We start from the raw sequence: 25,421 nt of genomic DNA, 5'->3' as shown, positions 1-25,421 counted from the left end.
TGTTCCTTTCATATCTCCGATTTTCTTGAACAGATCTCTGGTTTTTCCCATTCTGTTATTTTCCTCTATTTCTTTGCATTGCTCGTTTAAAAAGGCCCTCTTGTCTCTCCTTGCTATTCTTTGGAAATCTGCATTCAATTTCCTGTATCTTTCACTATCTCCCTCGCATTTTGCTTGCCTTCTCTCCCCCGCTATTTTTAAGGCCTCATTGGACAGCCACTTTGCTTTCTTGCATTTCTTTTTCATTGGGATGGTTTTCGTTGCTGCCTCCTGTATAATGTTACGAGCATCCATCCACAGTTCTTCAGGCACTCTATCCACCAAATCTAAGTCCTTAAACCTGTTTTTCACTTCAACTGTGTATTCATAAGGAATTTGATTTAGATTGTATCTTACTGGCCCAGTGGTTTTTCCTACTTTCTTCAGTTTAAGCTGGAATTTTGCTATAAGAAGCTGATGATCAGAGCCACAGTCAGCTCCAGGTCTTGTTTTTGCTGAGTGTATAGAGCTTCTCCATCTTTGGCTGCAGAGAATATAATCAATCTGATTTCGATGTCGCCCATCTGGTGATGTCCATGTGTAGAGTCGTCTCTTGTGTTGTTGGAAAAGAGTGTTTGTGATGACCAGCTTGTTCTCCTGACAGAACTCTATTAGCCTTTGCCCTGCTTCATTTTGAACTCCAAGGCCAAACTTGCCAGTTGTTCCTTTTATCTCTTGACTCCCTACTTTAGCATTCCAATCCCCTATAATGAGAAGAACATCCTTCTTTGGTGTCATTTCTATAAGGTGTTGTAAGTCTTCATAGAATTGGTCAATTTCAGTTTCTTCAGCACTGGAAGTTGGTGCATAAACTTGGATTACTGTGATGTTAAAAGGACTGCCTTGGATTCGTATCGAGATCAATCTATCATTTTTGAAATTGCATCCCAGTACAGCTTTCGCCACTCTTTTGTTGACTATGAGGGCCACTCCATTTCTTTTACGGGATTCCTGCCCGCAGTAGTAGATATGATAGTCATCTGAACTGAATTCGCCCATTCCCATCCATTTTAGTTCACTGATGCCTAGGATGTCAATGTTTATTCTTGCCATCTCATTTTTGACCACATCCAGCTTACCAAGGTTCATGGTTCTTACATTCCAGGTTCCTATGCAATACTTTTCTTTACAGCATTGGACTTTCCTTTCGCTTCCAGGCATATCCGCAACTGAGTGTCCTTTCGGCTTTGGCCCAGCCGCTTCATCAGCTTTGGATCTACTTGTACTTGTCCTCCGCTCTTCCCCAGTAGCATGTTGGACGCCTTCCGACCTGAGGGGCTCATCTTCCAGCGTCATATCTTTTATATGCCTGTTGTCTTTGTCCATGGAGTTTTCTTGGCAGGGATACTGGAGTGGGTTGCCAGTTCCTCCTCCAGGTGGATCACATTTGGTCCAAACTCTCCACTATGACCTGTCCATCTTGGGTGGCCCTGCACGGCATAGCTCATAGCTTCCCTGAGTAATTCAAGCCCCTTCGCCACGACAAGGCAGTGATCCATGAAGGGGGTTGTTCTTATTATTAAGCAAAATAACCAACAATGTCTTTAAGTTGCAGCCACCATGACTAATCAGCATATAAAGCAGCCTTTCTCAACTTTGGGTTCTGAGACGTTGGACTACAACTCCCATCATCCATAGTCAGCAGGGGTAGCAGTCGGGACTGATGGGAGTGGTAGTCCAACAACATCTGGGAATCCAAGTTTGAGAAATGCTGGCATAAAGGTTTAGATAGTTGATTTACCAATTAGAAATAACTAAACGTTGCAAACGTAACTCCATATGGGGCAGCTTTCAATAGCCTGTTGCCTCTAGGGGTTCTGTATTGCAGTTCCCATCTGCTTCATGCTGGCTGGGGAGCTATAGTCAGAAACATCTGGAGGGCACCAGGTTGGTGAAGGCTGGTATGGGGAAAACACCTTATGGATTCACAGCTGCATCATCTGCTTTGATACTCTTCGGCTTACAGCTTAGCCATATTTATTCCCAAACTGTTGTTTATAGGCAGGGAACTCTGCCCACCCAGCGTGATTTCTGTTTCTGAAGAAGAAAGCTGCCTTGCTCTCATTTTTCTCAGGAAAGCAATTTTGATTTCTTTGCACCTGCTAGCCTGCTTGCAGAAAAAGCCGTGTGTTAGAGAAAGAGTTCCATGTGACCAATTCCAAGCAAGGCGTTCATTGAAATAAATTTGAAGTGGTGGGGGGTGGGCGGTTTCTACCTAAGTAACATACGGTGGCCCATTATTTAGATGAACTTGTGATTGCACTGGGTGTTGTTGTTTTTTATTCCAAGAATCAGCTTCAGAAGTCACACACACACGGTCAACACAATACCAGCAAAAGCTTATACCAATGGAATAAGGATTCATTATTGCACAGGGATTTAAGTGCTCTGTAGTGTAATGTGCTTCACCTGGGGGAGGGAGATGTAGGGCTTTTTAAAACGCGCTGGAAATAATGCACAGAGCTGGACAGAAGATTTGCTGCCCTTAAATGCCTTTATGAAGCATAAAACTGGAAACAATTCTGCTCTTTTATTAAACAATGCAGCTCCCCAGAAGTGCCTCAAACCCTTGCTGTGCGCAAAAGTTTTGCTCGATTAGTCATGTTAGAAGCATTAGGGAAGAAAGGAAGGTTTCCTTGCAGCAAAATAGAGTTTTAAAAAATGAAAGCATTTAACATGTGTGTTCTATATTTAAACTAGGTTTTTTTGTGCATGTGTTTTTCTCCCTTAGTGGCAAAGAGAGAAATATTGCAAATTATGAACAAAACGATTGCAAAACCTAGAGCAAGCAGAAAAGAGAACGGACCACTTGTAGGTAATAGCATTTGTAATTAACTGTACATGTTCTGAGAGGTGGGGTGGGGAGTGCAGTTGGAGGACCAAAGTTCTCACAGGTGTGCAAACCATGCTTTTTAAGAACAGTGGTTGGTGGTCAAGGATACAGCCCATAGATGTCAGCCTATGCACTCATTACTTTTTAGATTAGAACAGGGTTTGCCAGACTTAGCCAGCCTCAGGCTGGTTCCACCAGCGCCGATCGCGCATGCTATTTCCGGCACACTTTCGGGTTACGGAGTGCCGGAAGTAGCTTGTGTGCACGCGCGCAAGCGTCATTTCTGACGCACTTTCAGGTCTGCGGAGGCCGTGCGCATATGCACAAGCTATTTCCAGTGCTCCGCGACCTGAAAGTGCGCCAGAAATGACACTTGCACAAGCATCGTTTCTGGTGCACTTTCAGGTCTGCAAAGGCCGTGTGCACATGCACAAGCTATTTCCGGTGCTCCACCGACCCCAAAATGGGCAGCTGCACTGCGCCGTGCCACGCCGCACTGGTAAGAGCGGGTGGCGGGCGGGGAAACTGAGCCCCTCGAGCCGTATCCGGCCTGCGGACCTTAGTTTGGGGAAGCCTGGATTAGAACCTTTCTTTCAAGTTAATTCCTAATTCAGTACAGTCATACCTCAGCTTATGGCCGCTTCAGGTTGCGCACCGTGCCGAACCCGGAAGTAACGAAATGGGTTACTTCTGGGTTTCAGCGCTCGCTCATGTGCAGAAGCGCCAAATCACGCTTTGCGCAGAAGCGCTGAATTGCTTCACGCGCGTGTGCAGACGAAGCGGCACGGGTTGCGAACGCCCACTGTATAGCCTGAGGTTTCTTAAATGCATATTTCACTTCCCACTACAAAAGTCCTGAAAGGAACTACAGTGAAAGTAGAAATTCAATAACGAAAATCACATAAGCACGTTGAAAATTTATTCAGGATACAGTACTATTAAAGGCTTCATCCCTATCATAACCACCCCACCCAAGGTGAACACCAAAAACAGGACAAAACTTCCAATCGTGTAATTCCATTTGAAACAACTTTTGCTGGGATTAAGTTTCATTGTTTTTAGTGGGGGGGAGGGAAATCTGCCTTGATTTTTTTTATAGTTGATGAGTACGGCACTACTTCCTTGTGTGCTTTTGCACCACATCCAAAATAAGCTAAATAATGCTGGCTATATCTGGCAAGTATGAATCACCTCCAGGTGATCAGGCAGGGAGTAAACATTTGTAAATTCAGGGTAAATTTTGTTTATGCTTTATTTCAGACTGCTAGTATGGCAAAAAAAACCTCTCAATTTTTTGTGAACTAATGAATTTTAACTTACAAGGCTACCATAAAGTGATGGCATCTTTTGAGCTGAAAAGTTATGTTTTTAAGAACATAGTTTAGGTTCTGAATTCCCTTCTATTCATGGCTTTTGATCTAACAGAGGATGCTGCTGGCAGGAAGAAGTAGGGTAGCTTTTCCTGATTCCTCATATACACTCCAAATCCATTTTTTTGTGGGGCAGAAGGGAGTTGCATGGGAAATCAGAGGTGATCACCTCCCCTCATCTACTGGTAGGAGTGTCCCATGGATGGAACTTTTATTCCCATTGGAGAAAATGAGTTCCAGAACCATGCCACGATATTTTAAGTCTCTAAAATATTAACATGTTTATGCACAGCCAGGGGAAAAAGTATTGGTGGTGGGTGGGTTTGGAAAGCCCTTGATCCTATTATTGCAACAAATTTCTCACTTAAAATCTTTGCATTTCAGAAAATGTTCAGGTGCCATTATCAAAAAGGGCAAGATTTGTTGGCCCTGGTGGTTATAATTTAAAAAAACTTCAAGCTGAAACTGGTGAGTCTTCCTTGCTTTTTGATGTGTACGTTTGCCAATTTATTAAATTATCCTGCCCTCCTCCCCCAAAGATGAAGCACATGCCTTTCTCTATAGGGAGGGGCGCTTTGCATTTGTAGCTGTACTCACAAAGTTGATAATGCAGGCTAAAAGCAGGGATAACAAATAAAGTTTTTTATTTTCTGGTGGCCGTGTGCTTTCTCTTAGTGCAAATGGAATGTAGACGAGAATCATAGAATTGTAGAGTTGGAAGGGACCACGAGGGTCATCTAACCCAACCCCCCTGGGATGGCAGGAATCTCAACTAAAGCATCCCTGACAGCTGACCATCCAACCTCTGCTTAAATCCCCCAAGGAAGGAGAGTCCACAACCTCTCAAGGGAGTCTGTTCCGCTGTCTAAAAGCTCTTACCAATATTAAAATTTGTACTGCTGCTTAATTGGGATCGCCTTTCTCGAAACTTGAAGCCATTGGTTTAAGTCTCCGGAGTAGGAGAAAACTAGTTTGCTCCATCTTCAACATGACAGCCCTTTAGATATTTGAAGGTGGCTATTGTATCTCCTCTCAGTCTCCTCTTTCCAGGCTAAACATACCTGTAGGCCAGGGGTCAGCAAACATTTTCAGCAGGGGGGCGGTCCACTGTCCCTCAGACCTTGTGGGGGGCCGGACTATATTTTGGAGAGAAAAAAAGAAGAACAAATTCCTATGCCCCACAAATAACCCAGAGATGCATTTTGAATAAAAGGACACATTCTACTCATGTAAAAACATGCTGATTCCGCTGGATTTAGAAGGTGATTGGGCCAGATCCAGCCCCCGGGCCTTAGTTTGCCTACCCATGCTGTAGACTCTTTCCCTGTCTCATGAAAACTTTCCCTACTTTGCACTTCCTGGCGTCAACCTTAACAACGGCCAATACCTTCCAGAGTTTCCTTACGCTAGTTGGCTTCAATTTTCTGTGGGAGACCTGGATGGCATTGGCATCCTTCATTACAGTGAACAACGTGGAGGAGAATTCGTGCATAGCAGAGAGGAGCAAAGAGGTACATCGAGACCTACTGGCAGATCTCTTTGCAGTAGGCTAGCAAGGAGATTTCCGTCACCCAGCAGCAGCAAGATTACTTTCTATTCCCACTGACATGTAGGCTGGTGAGAGGCAGTGAGCAAGAGTGCCGTAAGGACTGTGAGTTCACCTCCGTTGTGGAATGGAGAACAAATTCCTAGGCTCAGAATCTGCTCACTTGTCTTAGGAATCTGCAGAGTAGATCCAGCATGTCTGAAATCTGTCTGCTCCTGCCTCTTGATTCTACATTGACGATTTGGTCGTTACGATTTCGCCCCTTGATTCCTCCACATCTGTTAGCACCAGTGTGTTGAGTCACTTAACAATTCCTGTACAAAACCACCCAATCTTTTTTTTCCCCCGGCAGTGTTGATTTTATCCACATTTTTATCCTGCAGGGGTAACCGTTAGCCAAATAGACGAAGAGACCTTTTCTGTATTTGCTCCAACACCATCCGCTATGCATGAAGCACGAGAATTTATTACTGCAATCTGCAAAGATGATGTAAGTGCATATTTTAAGGACTTTGATATATTGTGCATATTGTTCATGTATCAAGATCCGTCTCTTAATATAGGTACGGCTGCTTTTCCTGCTGCCTTAAGCATATTAGATAGGGTGTGCTAAAACATATAACTAAGATATGATGGCCACAATCCACAGAGCCATTAGAAAGGGCTTGTTGGTGCCCATTGTGAAATTGGCATTTTTCATCGAGCAGCCAGTCCTCTGCCAAATCACACACACGTCCTTTAAATTCCAGACTCCTTGGTTTTACAGAACTAGTCATTCATCTCTTTCTGGTTTCTTTCTTGTAGCAGGACTATCAGTTGGAATTCGGAGCTATTTATACAGCCACAATAACAGAACTCAGGTAAGAGAAACTAATCAGGTTATAATGACTAATGATCCACTAAGCTCACTGGGTGATATTGGGCTAGTCATTGCCTCTTAATCCAGCCTACCTCACAGGGTTGTTATGAGGATTGAACATGGAGGAAGGAGAACAATGTACATTACCTTGAGCGTGTTTTTTTTTTATATAAGCAACTATTCCGTTGCTTAGCTTGGGTATATAATGTATTTTTTATATATGCCTACAAACATCATGAACACAAATCTGAAAATGGTGGTGAATACTAATATTTTTGCTTCATTTGAAGGTTTGCCATATTTTTCCGTGTATAAGGCACCCCCTGTTTTGGGGGACTCCAAATTAAGAAAACACCTTCTCAGCACTACCTGTGTATAAGACGAGCCCTAATTTTAAACCTAATTTTTTGGTAAAAAAAGACCTAGTCTTATACATGGAAAAATAGGGTATGTTTAAAAATAGGTCATTTTAAAGTTAAATACAAGTGCAGTGATTTGTAAATGTCTCGATGCAGCTTCTGCTTAGTCTGATATCTCCCACATCTCATAACTGACCTGATTCTGCACCCTATCCAGCCGTTTAATTATATTTTTAGGAAGTGAATCTGGAATTGCACAACTGCCATTGCCCTCATATAAAGGCATTTGTGTGCAACAGACATGAAGGAGCGCATCGTTCCACAACTCCCTCCCAGACCCTTAAATGTGATTTAATGCTGACCCCCCGCCAATGTTCTCACCAGCCTTACTGCATTAGAATGGAGATCAAGATGTCCACAAAACTCTATTGAGATAAGCACTGCAAAACATTTTTTGTGCACTTCAGAAAAGGTTAGAAAATAAAGGGGGAAAAGCCTGAAAAAAATAAGGTGGTTCTTTTATCCTGCCAAGAATAGAGGAATGTGTGGAACAGGTTTAGCTTCATCTAAGTAAGGATATATTACGCAACGCAAGCCCTCTCATCATATTCTGTTGACATAAAGCAAGTTCTACTCTTCTTCTTTTTTTAATGCAGAGATATTGGGGTGATGGTAAAATTGTACCCCAACATGACTCCCGTTCTACTTCACAACTCTCAGCTGGATCAAAGAAAGGTATTTATTTTTCCTTCAGTAGTGGCTGAGTTGTGCTTTGGTGCTTTTGCTGTTTCTTGTGTCATTACTGTGGAGATGTGGTGCTCAGGAAGCTGTGCTAATAGGTCAAGAAGTCTGCCTTTTGGCCATGCTTATCAGAAGAGTCATTTGAGGCAGGAGCAACCTAACTAGTAAGTGTACAGCCAATATCCAGCGATGACCACCTGCTGATACTGTGGAACATTTCGTTTCTTTTCTTTCCACCACCACCCCACACACCCTCTGCTCCAAATGGTCCTTTAGAGTGCATGAGGGACTGCAGAGGGGAGGAGATGATGGAGAAGCCCAGTTGTGTGAGGGGACACCTGCATGTGCTGTGTTCCATCTCACCCATTATCTTTAAGGTTTGGCCCCATTGATATGTGCTATTACTGTCACATGAATGGGTCGTTCTGACCATGGTAGCCACTTAGAAAATTTTGCAGTTACATGTTAACACCAAGCAAATGGAAGATGGAAATGTAAAAGAATAATAATTCATGCCCCAGGAGAGTAGGATTTTCCGGCAAATAATTGGATAAAAATAATGATATTGACCCTCTGTTCTAGATTAAACATCCTAGTGCTCTTGGATTAGAAGTTGGCCAAGAAATCCAGGTAAACTTTAAACCAATATATGAACATCCTCTAGGTGTTTTTCAGTTGTCTAAGAATGTTAATGTGTATGTAAACTCAATGGACACCATCCATAAACTGTTCCTTTTGCGCAGCTAGCATTTCATTAGGTTACGTAATAGATCGCTGCTATGCTATATGATTTCTGCTGTTCATGTACTGTCCTTATGATGCACGTGTGGGGGCAAAGTGGGATTGTTTGGGATGAGAGTGTGTGCCTGTTCAGGTGTCCACAAATCCTCTTGCCAGGGGTAAAATCTTCCGTCTCGCTGGAATGTAAAGCACTGAAGCACAGATTCCCCTCCCCAGAGCTCTCATTCACACTGTGCTTCAGATAAGGTGAGAAAACAGCAGGGATCTCTTCGCAGAAGTGGGACAAATGTTCTTTTTCTCCATACATTAGTGCAAATTAGAGAAGACCCCTCCCTTCCTTTCTCCTAACTCTTCTGTGCTTGCCAGAGGATTCAGAGGAGGGAAGTGGGGCACTGGTGACTATAAATAGTAGCTGGCTAGTAAACTGACTCAATATTGGGGGAATCCTGTGGCGAGTTTTCTCTTCTCATTTTTCATACCCCTCTGGCTTGACAGTAGGGCTGTCCTTCTGCATTTCCACTTGGGACAGGGTCTGCCTGAGGTGGAAGGCCTGTTTCTGAGATGCACCGTTTCCAACTGCGAGAGGGCCTTCTCCTTATTAAATGATCCTCCGCACATAAAAAACTGGTCTATTGGGGGAGAATCAAAGAATTGTAGAGTTGGAAGGGACCATGAGGATCATCTGGTCCAACTCCCTAAGCTAGAACTGTTGTCTGTGCTCAGTGTGTTTGTATGTAGGAACATCCTGTTAGGTGAAGCCCCACTTGAAATCAGGACTATGAGAAAAGGGTGAAAAAGGGGGTTGATAGGTATATATTCTTGTCTCATACAATCCCACAGGTCCATGTACATGCATCGCAAAGGCTCGGTTTGGACATCATGCTAAACCAAAGTGTGGCTCAGTGCGAATGAGCAAATTTGTAGGCTCTTGGATTGGAGACTCTAGCTGCTTGGCTCCTCCTGGTTGTTTTGCTGTAAACCATGGTTTGGCTTAATGTGTAGTCTGAACCCAGGCTCTTTCCGCACAAACCAAAGGTTGTAATGTGGTTCAAAGGTCATGGTGAATGAGGCCAAAGTCAACACTCTCCATGATCCAAAACAGAAATTAACAAAAATGGGACCAGGCCACAAGGCCTTCATTCACTTGCGATGGTACACTCACAAAAGTCTTCATGCACAAGGTATTCCTTGTTTTCTGAAACTGCTTAGTGCGGCAGCAGGAAATCCTCAAATGTTAGTGGTAGAAAAAGAAAGGGAAGCCTTTTCACTACTGAGGCTTGCAGTCATACCAAAGATGTCCTATTTCTAAAAGCACTTGAGTACCTCTTATGGGTTATTATTAATACTGCCTGCCTATATTGCAAAAGTAAATAGTTAATTGGGTTTTTTAAATCCTATTTTTAAGGTGTTTTAACTTTTACACTGAAGTGTCAAAACCCTTTACAGACTATCAATCCCATTTCTTCCCAATGAACAGGTGAAATATTTTGGGCGTGATCCTACTGACGGCAGAATGAGGCTTTCGAGGAAAGTGCTTCAGTCTCCAGCTACATCAGTTGTTAAAACACTCAGTGACAAAAGCAATATAGTCGTGGCAGGTGCCATTCCAGAGCCTGCTAGTTCAACATCGTAGCAACTTTTATTCGGAAGTGTAGAAATCTTTCTGGACTTATCAATGCTGTGACCCTCTGACAAGAGACTAAATTGTTGTGAAATGACAGGTTCTTATCATGCAGGTTTGTATACCACACAGAGAAATATTTTAAATTTTGTATAAAGATCAGTGGATATCAGTTCATTTTCTGTTGTTTGATTCTTTTTCTTTTCCCCTCGTAGATTTTTTTCCTTTTGAAAAACTTGCCCATAGCAACACCTCCATAAATTATGTAAAACTTGAAACAACACTTCCAGGTAGCTGGACTAACAGTTTCCAGACAATAAGAAAAGAAAACTGCCTACTACTTAACACCTTTTTTGCTCAAGAGGTGTGTTGAAGATACACATGTGTGTGCGCACACTCAGCTGTCTTCTGTATATTGTTCGGCTTGCAAGAATGCCTTTAAAAAATCCAAACAGCTCATTCTCTCGCATAACAGAAAATGACCTCCGTGATCTATTTAATTCTGCAGTAGGCTTTGCTTTGAAACCCTTTTAGTCCAATTTTATGTGCATCTTTCCCATTAGAAACTAGTGACAATGGGACTGACTGCTATAAAATGGAGCAAACTGTGCAACACAACTTTGCAGCTGAACATTTTAGCAAATGCGGATTTATAACTGAACAAGAGCAATCTGGCAAAAAAAAGTGTGACTTTGAAGAATGGCAGGCTGTTCCCATTATGAACATTTTTTTAAAGACATTTTCAGGAGAGGTCATCAAAGACAGTGTTGCTTTTTTGTCTTTTGGTCATACTGAATGTGTAACATTCATATATTTCACACTGGAATCAGGTCCTCAAGCTACCAGTTGAAAGATACAGGTGGTTAGGAACAACCTTTGGGGTGTGTAAAGAGTGGAGAGAGGATGGCCCGTGGGCTGCCAACGTCTGCTCAGGAAAAACAAGATGAAAACTGAAATGGGTGTCTTAAAATGCAAATCCAATCATAGAAATCTGATAAATTTATTGAAGCTCTGGAAGCATTGCTGTAAATCTCTTGTGGTGTTATATTAGAAACGGTGAGCCTGCCGTTGTGTACAATAGCACAAGGGGGAAAGTAGGCAGAACACTTCTTCTGTTGGCCTCAGACTAAAAAAGACACAATAATTGTGCGTACAGGGATGCACATTGTTAAATGTGACAATCTACCTTCCTGGGAGGGGGGGGGGAGATGTAAGTGTGAAGAACAACACAGGATGAGCAATATGAAACTGTCTCTAACCAGAAAGGAACCTTGCAAGGTGTATGGATTTAACTGTTATTTTCATAAAATGCTAAGCTCCCAAGTGTGTTGTATTTTGAAATTATTGTTGCATATTGGGAGCTGCACTTCTCAGGAGAAGCGATAACCCAAATGTCAAAATGAACCAACAGCTAGAAGAAATATTGGGTGCTCTCCAGTGTTAAAACCATACTGAGAGTGCAGCTGTCGGCATCCGTCTGCCTTGAGAGACAATGGAGTGTGCCTCGGGGGGTGAAGTAAAGCTGTTGCATTAACAGCAGTGCTGTGACCTCCCTGGGCTGTGAGACTGCCCAGATGACAAGACCCCGCTCTCAGCCTATATAGCCCAAAGGAAAGCAGAGCAATAAATTTGGCACCAGCTTGGCTGCAGGAGTTGCTGGAAGGAAGTGTACAAGGCGCCTTCCAACTGTTTAGGATCTCCACTCCGGATTTGTGTAGGGTTTACTCCTCTGCCTTTTTTTCTCCTGAAGATACCCTGCAAGGTTTAGGATCTGAGTTTTCCTTCTGCTAGGTGGGCTGCCTTCCCCGGTTGATGAGCCCTATCTGCCCCTCAATCCCCACTATGGCAAGCATGCAGAAACTGCCTTCTTGACCATTGGACCCACTCTTGGGTCTCATCCACTCAATCCACAAGAGCATGTTTTCACATGCAGTGGGTCCCTAACTCACTGAGGTTTTGAGACACATCAACTATTCTCCCCTGGTTTAGCCAGCTAGTCAAAAGGCATTCCCAGGGTGTGGCCGCTGTCACATGCTGGCTGCTTCTAGGAGCCACAAGTGAGAGCTGAATGCAGGGTGGGGACCAAAGGTGGACATTTTTTCCTATCAAATACATCCAGGCACAGACTGAGAGCAAATTCCGGAGGCAATCACTGTGAAGCAACTTTTGTTTGCTGCTGCCAGAGAAGTCTATTTAGCCTCTTCATTTAGCCCAGTGTTGACTGTAAGGAGAGCCCGGCTTGATCAGACCAAAGCCTCATCAAATCCTGTACTCAGGAGCCTAGGGGAAGCCTGCAAGCAGGACATGAGCACAACAGCAATTCCCTTATGGCAGCAGTGGGGCCTGGAGCAAAGGTGTGTGATAGGAGGGCGTCCCAAAGGGTAGGTGCCATCAAACTAAATGGTGCCATTCCTATGTCACACGGAACAGGCCTCCTGATGAGATTGCTTTGTAATGGTATTGTGACCAAACCTGAGATCTTGCGATGGAGAAGGGACTAAAAATAGGTTTAATGATGAATAAAACAAATATGGATGCAATATTGCTTTTCTGCTGTTTGTTCAGGGCTGTTATCCCCCCCCCTTGTGTGTTTGTGTCTACACTAGGAAGTCAATCCCGCTGTGTTCTGTGGGACTTACTCAGAGTGCAGCCTGTGCGAGTTTATTGTGCCATCAGGACTATAATTCCCTAGCGCTATAAACCCTTGGCTGCCCTGAGAAGCACCTCTTAGTTGTTGCGCCTGTGCATTAAGTTTAGCTGGCAAGGTCATGCAGAGGGTATTCTCAGCAGTCAGAGGCTTGCCCCAGTGAGTGTGTCTTTCATAAGTGAGTAGGACCTCTCCCTGTTGCAGCTTGTTCTTGAAGCCTAAGGTTAAGGTGATCTCGCATTTTATTTGCATAATTAGATATGCAAATATGTGTCACAACAAGCCCCGAGTCTAAACAACAGTGACTGGTTTGTTGGTCTCTGCATAACCATTAGCTGCTCCAGTTTTAACCATTGAGACACGTCCTTCGTCCTGGAACTTAGTTGCAAGCACCTTGGGGAACAATAAAGGTGCTGAGATGGAATTAACTTCTGAATTGTTTAGTATATAATTAGTCTAACACCCAGCATAGTACGGAGAGTTATGGACTATCCTTTAATGAAGGTGACATCATTTTGTGCATTAATCGTTCCAGAACTCCAATACTGCTATCCAAGTAGTGTTTTCTTATTTACAGTGTTCTCAGTGGTCTGTAACTTCACAGTTTGAGGCTGCTGTAAAACAGATTTTCTGAGGACTGGGTTAGAGTTCCCACAATTCTTTTTTTTTTATTACGAAAATACAAACACGTACACATACAATACATATACAAAACAATACATATACAAACCACTTACAGAAATACATTCATATCTTCCATACTCATTCTTAACAAAATATCTTTTTATAACAATGACTAATTAAGAGAGAGATATTCATACTTTTTAGCCATCCATTCACATCAGCAAGGCTAAATTGTTGGATAACCTCATTCTTTGACTTCCCTATCCACCTCTTCATTAAATTATGAAAAATGATTAATCTAAATAGAAAAACACATAAAAACATGACATAGACCTCAATTACCTTGTCTTTATTCCATCATTCCTTTGATTATTATTTTTTGTATCCTTTTATTGCTATACAGTTCCCGCAACTCTTAATGCTTTGTTTGAAGTTCAGTAGTAATTGTAGTTTCAATGGGAGAAAGTGGGACTGATTTTGGTGAATTTATTGTCAGTTGATTTGGAAATATTGTTATGACTCTTGAGTCTCTAGCCAACTCAGTAATTTTTAACTTACAGAGTTTGGGGGGGAAATAAGTGTTCTGTTGCGGTCAAGACTGCTCCAACCACAGAAGAGAACTAGGCCACCACTTGGTGTGCAAAACATAAAAACATATTGGAGAGGCTTCAGCTTGTATACCTGTGTGTGTGTGTGTGTGTGTGTCCCCACTATGCCATAGTTTCTCTGGAACTAGTGCCGGTGCCCTAGGCAAGGCTAGCGACTTGCAACCCCCAAGCCTGACCGCTAACTTCGAATTTCAAAAGCGGGTGTCTTGTAGGGAAAATAAAAGCTCAAAACTTGAAACCGCTGAATTTAACTTAAATTGCAATAAGTAGTAATGCAGCAACCTTTGATTACCTTCCTCAAATGCAAAAGAGAATGTTTCGGCGCACAACCTTGTGGATTGTGATGTTAAAATGTAAGTCTCGCTTTGCGTGCCTTTTCCTTTGCAAATTTTGTCACCAATTCCTTCTGGTCAAAAGTGCTGGTGCTTGGGCATGTTCAATTGATACAGTTGCGAAGCCAGCTACTCTCTTTTCCAACGTTGTTGAGTTTAAGGAAGGTGTGTGTGTATGTGTGTGTGTACACACACACACACACACACACACACACACAGGTGAAGCGAGTGTTTGTCCATATGTGGAGGCAATGGGCCTGAAGCCTTACCCACTACTTACTGGTTTTCCAAATTTAGGAGGATTTAAGAACAGCCTTGTTCAAAGATTTAAATATCCCAGTTGATAGATTGATTGAGCATCTGATTTAACTTTTTATTAGGGGACAGCGTCCCCTACACCTCTGAAAAAGTGGCTTGTTTTGGCCTTCGGAGCAGCAATTTTGAGGAGAAAAGTTTGTGGGGGATTGTAAGTTAAATTACCAGTATTCAGGGGAGCAAACTCCTCTGACAGAATGCCTGGTTTTAATTTTTTTAAAAATTACCTTGTGATGTATTTTGTTCTATTTAATGTATTTGCTGTTGTTATCGGCTTTGGCTACACAAATAAATAATATTCATATATCCGTGATAACTGAGGGAAGTGCTTTCACCTCAGAGGCTGTCATAGCGTGGGGTTAGTGATTTTGGGAAGTGATTTCAGCTCTCTGACATAGTAAGCAGGAGGCAGTTTCTTCATGTAACCATTTTTACTCAGGCAACAAGACTGACTGAGGAGGCTACATTTATAGGGATATATTTATCACGGATATATGAATATTATTTATTTGTGTAGCCACAAATAAACTTGCTCGAAAGGGATACATTTTGGAGGGAACAATTTCAAGCAATCACAACGCTGCCTTTTGATGGAAACCAATAAGACTGAGGATCCAAATACAGCAGCTTAAATGACCCAATAGTAGCTGTTCTTTCTGGAACAGAAAGGCAGTTACTTTACCCTAATGCGAATACAGACAATAGTAATACAGATATAAAAACCATTGAATCAATACACAACAGAGGTGATACCCGCCCATGCCTGCCTCCCTCCTTTAATACATTTCAAATAACATTTAAATGGGAAAATAGTACGGGAAAAGGTACAAAAATGAAGGCAGGTGCAAGAACCTTCAACGCTTTTACGAATCGCAGCCCACTTTTGTCTCATTTGCAACAAAGAAAGAACATGCGTAGGCCTAGAACACAGGAACAACCCGTGGCATGACTGCTTTTCAAAGTGGCAGCTATGAAATCAATGCAATATTTTATTATTATTTATCTTTGTTAAATTTGTATGCCGCCCTTCATCTGCAGATCTCAGGGTGGCTCATAAAAACACAAGATAAGAAACACCTGGATGTAGTTGGCATGGTGGTTGTGTGTGGGGAACCTTAACTGATTGTTTCAGGTAGGTAGCAGTGTTGGTCTGACACAGTCGAAATATTAAAAAAAATTAAAAATCGTCCAGTAGCACCATAGAGACCAACTAAGTTTGTTCTGGGTATAAGATTTCCTGTGCATGCACACTTCTTCAGATTGTTTGTTCCCGTATTCAAAATATTGGTGCGTGTGTTACTTATTTAATTATAATTCCTGGGAAGGGCTGTGGCACTTTTTTTTTTTTTAATCTGCTCGGGCCTCAGATTCTCGCCACATGCGTCTCTCTGCACGTTTTTTTCCTCATGAGTCTATGTGCCGTCAACTGTCAGAGAGGTCGAGAGAGGCGAAGGAACGCCGCCTTCCCGCGCTCAGCAGGAGCAGGCGCAACTGCGCAGGCGCAACCTCCTCTCCTCCCGCCCCCCACCACCCCACACATCAGCTCCTCCTCCTCAGCAGCCCTTCCCTTCCAAACTACGCGAACTCGAAGGCGCCCGCCCGCTCGCGTTCGCTTTCATTCGCCTCTCGGCCGCCGTAGCCCCTGCTAGTGGAGCCCGTGCAGGCCTTCCGCCCCGCTCCTCCCCCCTCCCTCCCCGGCTCTGAGAGGAAGAGAAAGGCAGGGACGGGACAGGAGTCGGATTACAAGATGGCTGCCGCGCCGCGGTGGTAGTCGCTGCTGCTGCTGCTCGCCTGGTGACGCTGAGTGGGGGGGAACTCGGAAGAGGAGGCGGAGGCAGAGGCGGCAGGCCCGGGCGCCATGAGAAGCGGCGAGTTAAAGGGCTCCTGAGCGGCGGCGGCGCCCTCTTCCTTCTCCTTTCCCCCCCTTCCCTCTGCCGCCCCTTCCTCAGTCCCTCGCAGTCCGGCCGGGCCGGGCCGCGCACCATGTCGGACACCCGGCGGCGGGTGAAGGTCTACACGCTCAACGAAGAGCGGCAATGGGACGACAGGGGCACTGGGCACGTCTCGTCCACTTACGTGGAGCGGCTCAAGGGGATGTCGCTGCTCGTGCGGGCCGAGTCGGACGGTGAGGAGGGGCAGGGATAATGGGGCGAGGCGGAGGCTGGGCTGCCTGGGACAATGGAGAGCGGCAGGAGGGGGAAGGCGGCGAGGTGGTCCTGAGGCCCCGAGAGGGCCCCCTTCACTTCGTCCTAAGGCTGATAGCTTAGGGGGCAGAAGACTCCCCCAAAGGGTGCCTCTGAACGCCTCTTGTCTCTCACAACACAATCCTCCTTCCCTCTTACTTGAAGTCTAAGGAGCAAGTTATTCGTGTTTCTGTTCTCTCTCTTCCCCACCCCATAAAATATTAAGGGGGAAAAATAAAGGCATACAGGCGCTGTTGATTACCTCCCTGCAACAATATCAATAGTTGCAATAATTGCATACAGGTTGGGCTAGATGACCCTTGGGGTCCCTTTGCCAACTCTACAGTTCTGTGATTCTAGCCACTCTCTTCCCTCAGTTCTTGTCTCTTGTAGCTTGCCCTCCTTTACAGATCACAGTTCTCTTCTTTTCTCCCCCCTCCCCACTCTCTTTAGTACCTTCCCCATAAGGTTGCAAAAGTCATTAGTAATCCCATTTCTTTCTCTCCCCCCCCCCCCAAATAGGTAAACATTAGTTGTTTTCTGTGATAAGAAGAAAGGGGCTGAAAGGTTGGGGGGGGGGAGTGAGGCAGCTTCCCTACTTAGTCACCTTCGTTCAGTTGATTCTTACTTGCTGTAGTGTAGATGATCAGGCCCATGGCTGTTTACACGCCTGCTGTGACATCAGAGCTACTCTTCCAAATACCACTAGTCTTTCCACTTCCATCTTCCTTTCCAGACGTGAAATTCCTTGCACATCTAGAAAGCTTGGCTCAAAAGCTTATCCCAATGAGAGGACCCATTCAAAGGCCCTTCATACTTGATAACGAAATTTATTACGTTGAACAGTCTTCTTCAGGTCCTTGTTCATCTGACAGTTTTACAGGAAAAACCCCTAAACACTTCCTTAGGAGAAACTAATGCCTACGATGGGGAAGGAGACCCCTCTCTATTCTCTCAATTCCTGCCTCTTCAAGGCTACCATGCCCATTACTCTGACAGATGTCTAAATAATTTGGAATATAGTCTCAGAAGTTTTTTGTGCTAATGCTTCAACTTTTAGCAAAGCTCATGTTTATTTCGAACTGTATTGAGAACTGGGTTATAAGTATCCAAAGCACTGCCTTAACATTGCCACTTATGATGAAATCTTTATAAGCCTCTCATTGGGGGGAAAATGTTTTGGTGTGAAGGCTTGTTTAAAAAAAAAGTTTCCTTGTTGCAATATATTTGTAGCAAAGGTTTAAGCTCTTGTTGTAATAGGTTCTTTTTCTTTAAAGATCAGGAAAGCTGTTTTTAGAAAATGTATTGGCAACGTTTGGTAACTAACAGGTGTTAATGTGCTAAATAAACCTTGTGAGGGCTGGAAAAGATTACTCGAGCGGTTGCCATGATACATGACTGCTTAGACACACACATAATACAAAGTTTAGGGTTAAAGAGTTTAGTGTTATGAATACACCACAACAGAATATCTTCTTCTTTGGCGATCACTCGTACTCAAATAAGATTGAACAGAATATTTGTCAGCTACCTCAATAAGATAAGAATACATTATTTCATGAGTAAGTTAATTTATATGGCATAGTTGTATTTGCTTTTAGGTGCCTCTCAAGTGTAAGGTATTAGAATGGACTTGCAGATGTGTATATTGATTTTGTGTTTATCTCTGCTGCCTTTCATCATTGCTTGTATGAAACTGTTAGACTGGAGGGTGGTGCTCTGAAACATAGATTACTGATTTCTATAAAGCTCATTTTACTTCACATAGGTTCCTAACTGCAATTCTTCTTTTTTCAGGTTCGCTTTTGTTGGAATCAAAGATAAATCCAAACACTGCATATCAAAAACAGCAGGCATGTACTAGCTTTTTCCTATAAAGTATCTACTGTGTTGCCATTGTACAGAAATCTGTTGTTTGCACAGAGTTGGCACACTACTTAATTGCAAGTTCATTCTACGACAGAAAGGAAGGAACCTGGGGGGACGGGACTTTAAAAGATAGATTACATGTTTCTTTGACCATTCAAAGAGTGGCTGGGGAGACCCGGCCAGATGGGCGGGGTATAAATAATAAATTATTATTATTATTATTATTATTATTATTATTATTCTAGTGTTGGGATGATTAAGGAGTACTTAGTCTGTTATAAGTACTGCACCATTTCCCCCATATTGCAAATTAAGTCTAGTACTGTATATTAATTTGGGCAGGAGGGATATACCAGAGATGTTTTCTCTTTTGAGTTTAATTCCTTGCAAAGGCTTACTGATTAAAGTTACAGCCATAGAACAGTTTTGGATAATATTCCCCATCTTCATAAAACTATGATTGCATCCTGTCTTATTATTTTGGTTAGTTACCTGACTTTACACAAGAGTTTTCCAACTGAGATGTATTAGGAACTTCAGGTTTAATGCAAAGCAAGAATTAAGCACTGAAGCCATCGCATGAGACGAAGGCAAAAGTGCTCAGTTTTGATACTTGCCCCCAGCTTCACTGCCCATGTTTCATGACACCAAGAAATATTGTCTGCAACTCAGCCATAAAACTGATGCCTAATTCCCATTATTATTATTTACTATGTTTTTTTGTTGGTGTGTGTGTGTATATGTGTGTGTGTGTGTGTGTGTGTGTGTGTGTACAGTGGTACCTCTAGATGCGAACGGGATCCGTTCCGGAGCCCCATTCACATCCTGAGCAGTCCGCACCCTGAGCACCGCATCTGCACATGTGCGTGACACGATTCAGCGCTTCTGCGCATGTGCGTGACATCATTTGATGCGTCTGCGCATGGGCCAACCACCGAACCTGGAAGTAACCCGTTCTGGTACTTCCGGGTTTGGTGCGTTCATTACCCGCGCCGTTCGCATCCCGCAGCGAACGCAACACGAGGTACAACCCTGTGTATAGTAATCCCATAGTAGACTTCCCTTTGGTTTACAGAGTAACCTACACGGTGACTAAGAGCCTTATTACATCAGTAACTTTCTAGAGAACAAACAGTTCATGGATAAATGTATTTTTATTAGTAAGATGTTAAAACAAAAAAAAACCCTTTCACAATGACTCCTCTTTAAGACTGTTACAAAGAATATGAGTGATAAATATTTTTGAGAACGTGGCCTGACATGATAGGCAGGTGTTCCAAATCCCATTTAGGGCACTGCTACCATGGCTGGATCTGTCCCTCAATAAATAAGGTTAGGGGAAAGGTTCAAACTGGCTGGTGCAGAATTTCAGAAAATTAAACACTTTGGATCTTCAGGAAGCTACAAGAGGTGCAGTACTGAGTGTTGAGATATGAAATATGAGGATTTTAGAAAGGAACTGTGTAGGGAAAATTTTATACGCCTAGCAGTGAGGCTTGTGTCACAGAAGACAATTGTAGGTTTCAGTTTTATAGTTGGATCCATAGAAGGTGACCTGGCTTCTGTCCCTTTGGAAAATTTCACTTGACTTCATTAGAACTCTGCTGGCACAGGAACCGTTTTGCATGGAATAGAATGAAGGATCAGGGCTGAAATAAGTAAATCTTGTCTATAAATAGGTTTAGCAAGGCTTGAACACAAATTCAAAAATACACAGGTTCCAGCCACTTGTTATCCTTTTCAATCATTCTACGTATATATAGAAACTCTTGTGTACATTTTAGTTCCGAGAACAAGAAGAATTTAGTAGTAAACATACAGTTTATTTTTACTGTAGTAAAGAGCCTCTCCTTTTTCACTCTGTCCTGGCTCTTATGGCAGCATATATGAGGCTGTTTTATGCAATGCAGTTGCATTATTAGTGTTGTATCCAAGTTTCCTCCGAAGGTTTTTAACTAGTAGAAACAGGTCTGATGCAGGAGACAGGAAGCAAATTTAATACCCACCCCACCAAAAGAAGTATTTGGGAAGTATTGTTGGTATTTTCATTGTTTTATGTATTTTGGGAAAGGGTCCAAAATCCCAAAGATGGGATTTGATGCATCATCATAGATGATTATATAAACGTCTTCATAGAAGCATAGCTGGGTTGCTAGTTCAAGCATTAACAGAAATTACTTTAATATTGGCCGTGGGTTTGCATTTCAAAAATGCCTGAAATAATAAAAGCAACAGTATTAACTGAAGTTTCATTTGTCTTTTGTTTTGATGAAATTACATTGGTTGGGGGACCCTCCACAGCAGATTTTGGGGGCTTGTGGGGGGCTGGAGGAGAGAGAATTAAAACAAGAAGTCCCATTGTACAAATGATTTTTATTTGTACAAGTGGACAGACTTCATTCTCAATAATGTGGTTCAAAGTTGGTACTCATTTCTTTAATATTATTTAATAGTAGTCTTTTAATGTATGCTAGGCATGTTTTTGTACACTTTAAAAGTTATAAAAGTTAAACAGTTTCCACTAATTTTTAAATGTTTTTTAGGAAAGGGGTTTTTCTTCATAGTTTTCCTGACCTATCCTGATCCTGTGAACAAAAGATGGCAAGATAATAATTAACTTGCAGGTCTCTCCGTAAAAATAGAAATCTATCTGCTTCAGTGAGAGGGTGGTTTTAAGATTCTGTCCCTTTACAGTACGGCTTTCTGATCCTAAATACGTCAGCTGTATGTGTTGAAAATAAGAGTTGTGTCTCGGGAACTAGTTAAGTGGTATATCATGCAAGCTTTTCAACTCCTGTTGTATCCTCATGAACATGATAAACAGTGGTCTCTGCCTGCTTGAGAACTTGTATCTCTGAGAGAGCAAAATCAAGAGAGGTGAGGTGATTTCCCATTTTCTCTGATCAACTAGATATTCATTGCTAGTGTTGTGTGTCATGTCTTAATGCTGAAGGCTTCACAGTATAATATAATTTTCTATAAATAAAGAAATGCAAAATTCTATCTGGATCATCACGGATACTCATAATGTCAGAGAATTTTTTTTCAGGAAATTGTAGTTCCCTACCTCTTGCTGTTCTCTTTCTAAAAGAATAAGAATATATTATTGTGACAATTAAGATAAATCATTATACTTCCTGGGTGAATTTTATTAGGTTCTGTGCATGCCTTTGATAGGAACATAGAAAGCTGCCTCATTGAGTCAGGCCATTGGTCTGTCTAGCTTGGTATTGTCTACAATGATTGGCAGTGGCTTTCCAGGGTTTCAGGCAGGGAGTGTCTCAGCTGTATCTGGTGATGCTAGGGATTGAATCATAGATGTTCTTAAATACATAGCTAGCCTCTTGGCCTTTTATCCAGACATGCATAACCAAAGAGTATTCAACTGCATTCATTGTAGATCATTGGCGATTTATACGGTAAATTATATTGTAAAAATAATGTCACCTGTATGATATAATCAGTTGTAAATATTATTGTTTCTTTAAACTGGAGAGTTAATATTTCTGATTAAAAGCTGGGATAGGAAATTGTGAAAGGGCATATAAAGAGCAGTTCTAAAAAGGTAGCATTTTTTTAAATAAAAAAAACCCCAACCCGTATCCTGTTTCACCAAGTTGTTTTGTTGGATATATCAACCTAATTGTATGCCACTGTTGTACTTGTATGGAATCAAATAATCAGTATGGTCTTTTGTTTTGAAATAGGATACTTTGATTGTTTGGTCAGAAGCAGAGAATTATGATTTAGCCCTGAGTTTTCAAGAAAAAGCTGGCTGTGATGAAATCTGGGAAAAAATTTGCCAGGTAAGGTTAATCTTTTTAAAACTTACCACATTTTCATTCCAATCATATTTACAAATCCCACTTTGAAAATTGAAGTAATGTTATGCTGGCCCAGTTTATTTAGACTTTTATTATTGCTTACATGTAACACAGTAGAATTTCATGGTACAGTGTTAGAACTTCATGGCATCACGGCACAGGCTTATTTTACAGTTTCACATGCTTGCTCATTTCATGGGTGTTTTTCAATTGCCCCTTTTTATAGTAATATTTTAGGCTTCCTTGGCACGTCACATGGCAGCAAATGTGCCTGCAGTGCTACAAGTTCATGCTTTGGAGAAACAGTCATTCCATGACATGTACATGTGTATGAAATAACATGTAACTGAAAACATGCTGCTATGTGCCTATATGTTCTGTAAAATGCTTTGTATGCACCTGTAAAGGAATATAATGTGTAAGCTTCATCCAATTCCTAGGACTGAGCTTTAAACCAACTACTTGGGCTGCCTTGTCTCCTAGCAGAGTACTCCTGTGCCTGGAATTACAGCCACCATAGACTGCATGTGACTCTCCTGTATGACATCTACAGGGTTGGGATGTGAATAGAACTGTTGATGCTTCGCCTATGAGTCACGTTCAGAACAGTTGCTCATATGCACAGCTCTGGTGGGCCACAAGAAAGTTCTTTCCCCTTTTCGCACTATCAGCATCTGCCGCAAGAACAGAGCCCGGGTTTGTGCAGCCCAACAGCCACATTTCATTCCTGGTCAGTTTGCAGAAGCCTATTAATGTTATGAGATTTGGCCAAATTATTTATTTCCTCCTCTCTGCCACCGACAGTCACCAGTATGTTTCAGAATGAGTCAGCAATTGTTCATGTTTCCATTTTTAGGTTCAAGGTAAGGACCCTTCAGTGGAAGTCACACAGGATCTCATTGATGAATCTGAAGAAGAACGCTTTGAGGAAATGCCAGAAACAAGTCATTTGATTGATCTCCCTACTTGTGAACTTAACAAACTCGAAGAGATTGCAGACCTAGTTACCTCAGTTCTCTCGTCGCCCATCCGTAGAGAAAAACTAGCTTTGGCTTTGGAAAATGAAGGCTACATTAAAAAATTATTGCAGCTTTTCCAGCTTTGTGAAAACCTAGAAAATACTGAAGGCTTACATCATTTGTATGAAATTATCCGAGGAATTTTGTTCCTCAATAAAGCAACTCTTTTTGAGGTGATGTTTTCAGACGAGTGCATTATGGATGTTGTGGGATGCCTTGAGTATGACCCTGCATTAGCTCAGCCAAAAAGGCACAGAGAATTCTTGACCAAAACAGCAAAGTTTAAAGAGGTCATACCCATAACAGACTCTGAACTTAGGCAAAAGATTCATCAGACTTACAGGGTACAGTACATCCAGGACATCATCTTGCCAACACCATCTGTTTTTGAAGAAAATTTTCTTTCTACTCTCACATCTTTCATTTTCTTTAACAAAGTCGAGATTGTCAGTATGCTGCAGGTAAGTGAAACTACAAGTTTGGAAGGCTTGCATTTTGGAGATTTGACATACAAATGTGAGGTTAACAGTAGCATGCCTTTAATTCAGTGATGTTTGTGGTATATGCTATTAAACCTAATTTAGTAGTTCTGGTGCTTCCTCCTCATCCCCCTTGGCTAGCTTTATTCTTTGCTGTAATGTCTCAGTTGTGTATTTCACAGTCTTCTTCATAAGCACAGTGCATTCCTTCTAAACCAGATACATTACGCTCAGCTCATTCTGTTATGTGAGAGGTAGGTGACTTTCAGCAGTGGCCTTATTTGTGGCAGATGGTTAACAGTTTTTTCCTGCTTATAAGCAGCTGTGTTGTGTGTTGTATTAAAAACGAAATGCAGTATAAATAGCGACTCTCACAAATGCTATCATTAGCCTTCTTACACTTACAAACTGTAATATTTGAATTGTAACATTTGATTAAAGTTTTATACAGGCTGCATGAGAAAGGCACAGCTTTTTAATTTTGTAAATGTTTTAGCTCTGTATAAAATTATGCAACAATCATAAGGTTCTGAAGCTAAATCAAAAACAAACTCAGTAATTTCTCTTGGCTGGCTTATGATTAATGTTTTTTGTTTCCGTGAATCCTCTAACAGAAAATACTTTAAAAATACGCAGGAAACAAATTAAGAATCTCCTGAGCATAACCTTGTTCATCCCAAGAAACTTTAAAAAAAGAGCTAAACCAAGGGTTTGACTGTAGGGGATGTAGGAAGCTGTCTTATGTCCACCTAGCACAGTGTTGTCTATTATGACTGGAAGAAACCCCAGCATTTCACATAGATATATTTGTATCACCACCTACCTTAATTGAAGATGCTAAGGACTGAGCCCAGGACCTGCTGCATGAAAATAATGAGCTTTCCCATTGATCTATTCTATGGTCTCTTCCCCAAGAATAAAAAAGCAATCCTACTTCTGGTTAACATTTTTTGTTGTTGGCATAATCTTTTTTAGAATTTGCTGTTATAAGTCTCCTAGATGTAGGAAATATTTTTGCATAATAGCTTAAAAATTGAGTTAAAGGGTCTGACAATTGGGAAATGTCTAACAAATCCTCTGTTTAACCTCCTAGCTGCTACATTGTTAGAGAGCTCTGAGTTCATTTTTAGGTACTCCTAATTTTGTAGTAAGGATGCGGGTGGCGCTGTGGTCTAAACCACAGCGCCTTGGGCTTGCCAATCAGAAGGTCAGCTGTTTGAATCCCCGCAACAGGGTGAGCTCCCGTTGCTCGGTCCCTGCTCCTGTCAACCTAGCAGTTCGAAAGCACGTCAAAGTGCAAGTAGATAAATAAGGTACCGCTCCGACGGGAAGGTAAACGGCGTTCCCGTGCGCTGCTCTGCTTCGTCAGAAGTGGCTTAGTCATGCTGGCCACATGACCCGGAAGCGGTACG

The 25,421-nt window shown here is 42.2% G+C and overlaps 2 protein-coding genes across 6 annotated transcripts in view; both read left to right on the top strand.

Annotated features, from left to right (window-relative positions):
- Positions 1-10,286, top strand: part of PNPT1 (polyribonucleotide nucleotidyltransferase 1) — a 40,436-nt gene extending 30,150 nt beyond the window's left edge. For both annotated transcript variants that reach the window (XM_033145114.1, XM_033145115.1), the window contains exons 22-28: positions 2,771-2,854; positions 4,627-4,710; positions 6,172-6,278; positions 6,593-6,648; positions 7,663-7,741; positions 8,330-8,377; positions 9,966-10,286. In XM_033145114.1, coding sequence (XP_033001005.1) covers positions 2,771-2,854; positions 4,627-4,710; positions 6,172-6,278; positions 6,593-6,648; positions 7,663-7,741; positions 8,330-8,377; positions 9,966-10,121 — 614 coding nt within the window. In that variant the 3' untranslated portion in view covers positions 10,122-10,286. The remainder of the gene's footprint in view (positions 1-2,770; positions 2,855-4,626; positions 4,711-6,171; positions 6,279-6,592; positions 6,649-7,662; positions 7,742-8,329; positions 8,378-9,965) is intronic.
- Positions 10,287-16,280: 5,994 nt separating this feature from the next.
- PPP4R3B (protein phosphatase 4 regulatory subunit 3B) overlaps positions 16,281-25,421 on the top strand; it is a 30,046-nt gene continuing 20,905 nt past the window's right edge. The window contains exons 1-4 of one of the 4 annotated variants that reach the window (XM_033145113.1): positions 16,281-16,760; positions 18,616-18,671; positions 22,395-22,493; positions 23,368-23,991. In XM_033145113.1, coding sequence (XP_033001004.1) covers positions 16,619-16,760; positions 18,616-18,671; positions 22,395-22,493; positions 23,368-23,991 — 921 coding nt within the window. In that variant the 5' untranslated portion in view covers positions 16,281-16,618. The remainder of the gene's footprint in view (positions 16,761-18,615; positions 18,672-22,394; positions 22,494-23,367; positions 23,992-25,421) is intronic. The other 3 variants (XM_033145111.1, XM_033145109.1, XM_033145110.1) reach the window with 3 other exon arrangements.

Source organism: Lacerta agilis, chromosome 3 (assembly GCF_009819535.1).
Source record: "Lacerta agilis isolate rLacAgi1 chromosome 3, rLacAgi1.pri, whole genome shotgun sequence".
NCBI lineage: Eukaryota > Metazoa > Chordata > Lepidosauria > Squamata > Lacertidae > Lacerta > Lacerta agilis.
The sequence above is the reverse complement of the archived record's forward strand: the minus strand, read 5'-3'. Positions and strand labels throughout refer to the sequence as shown.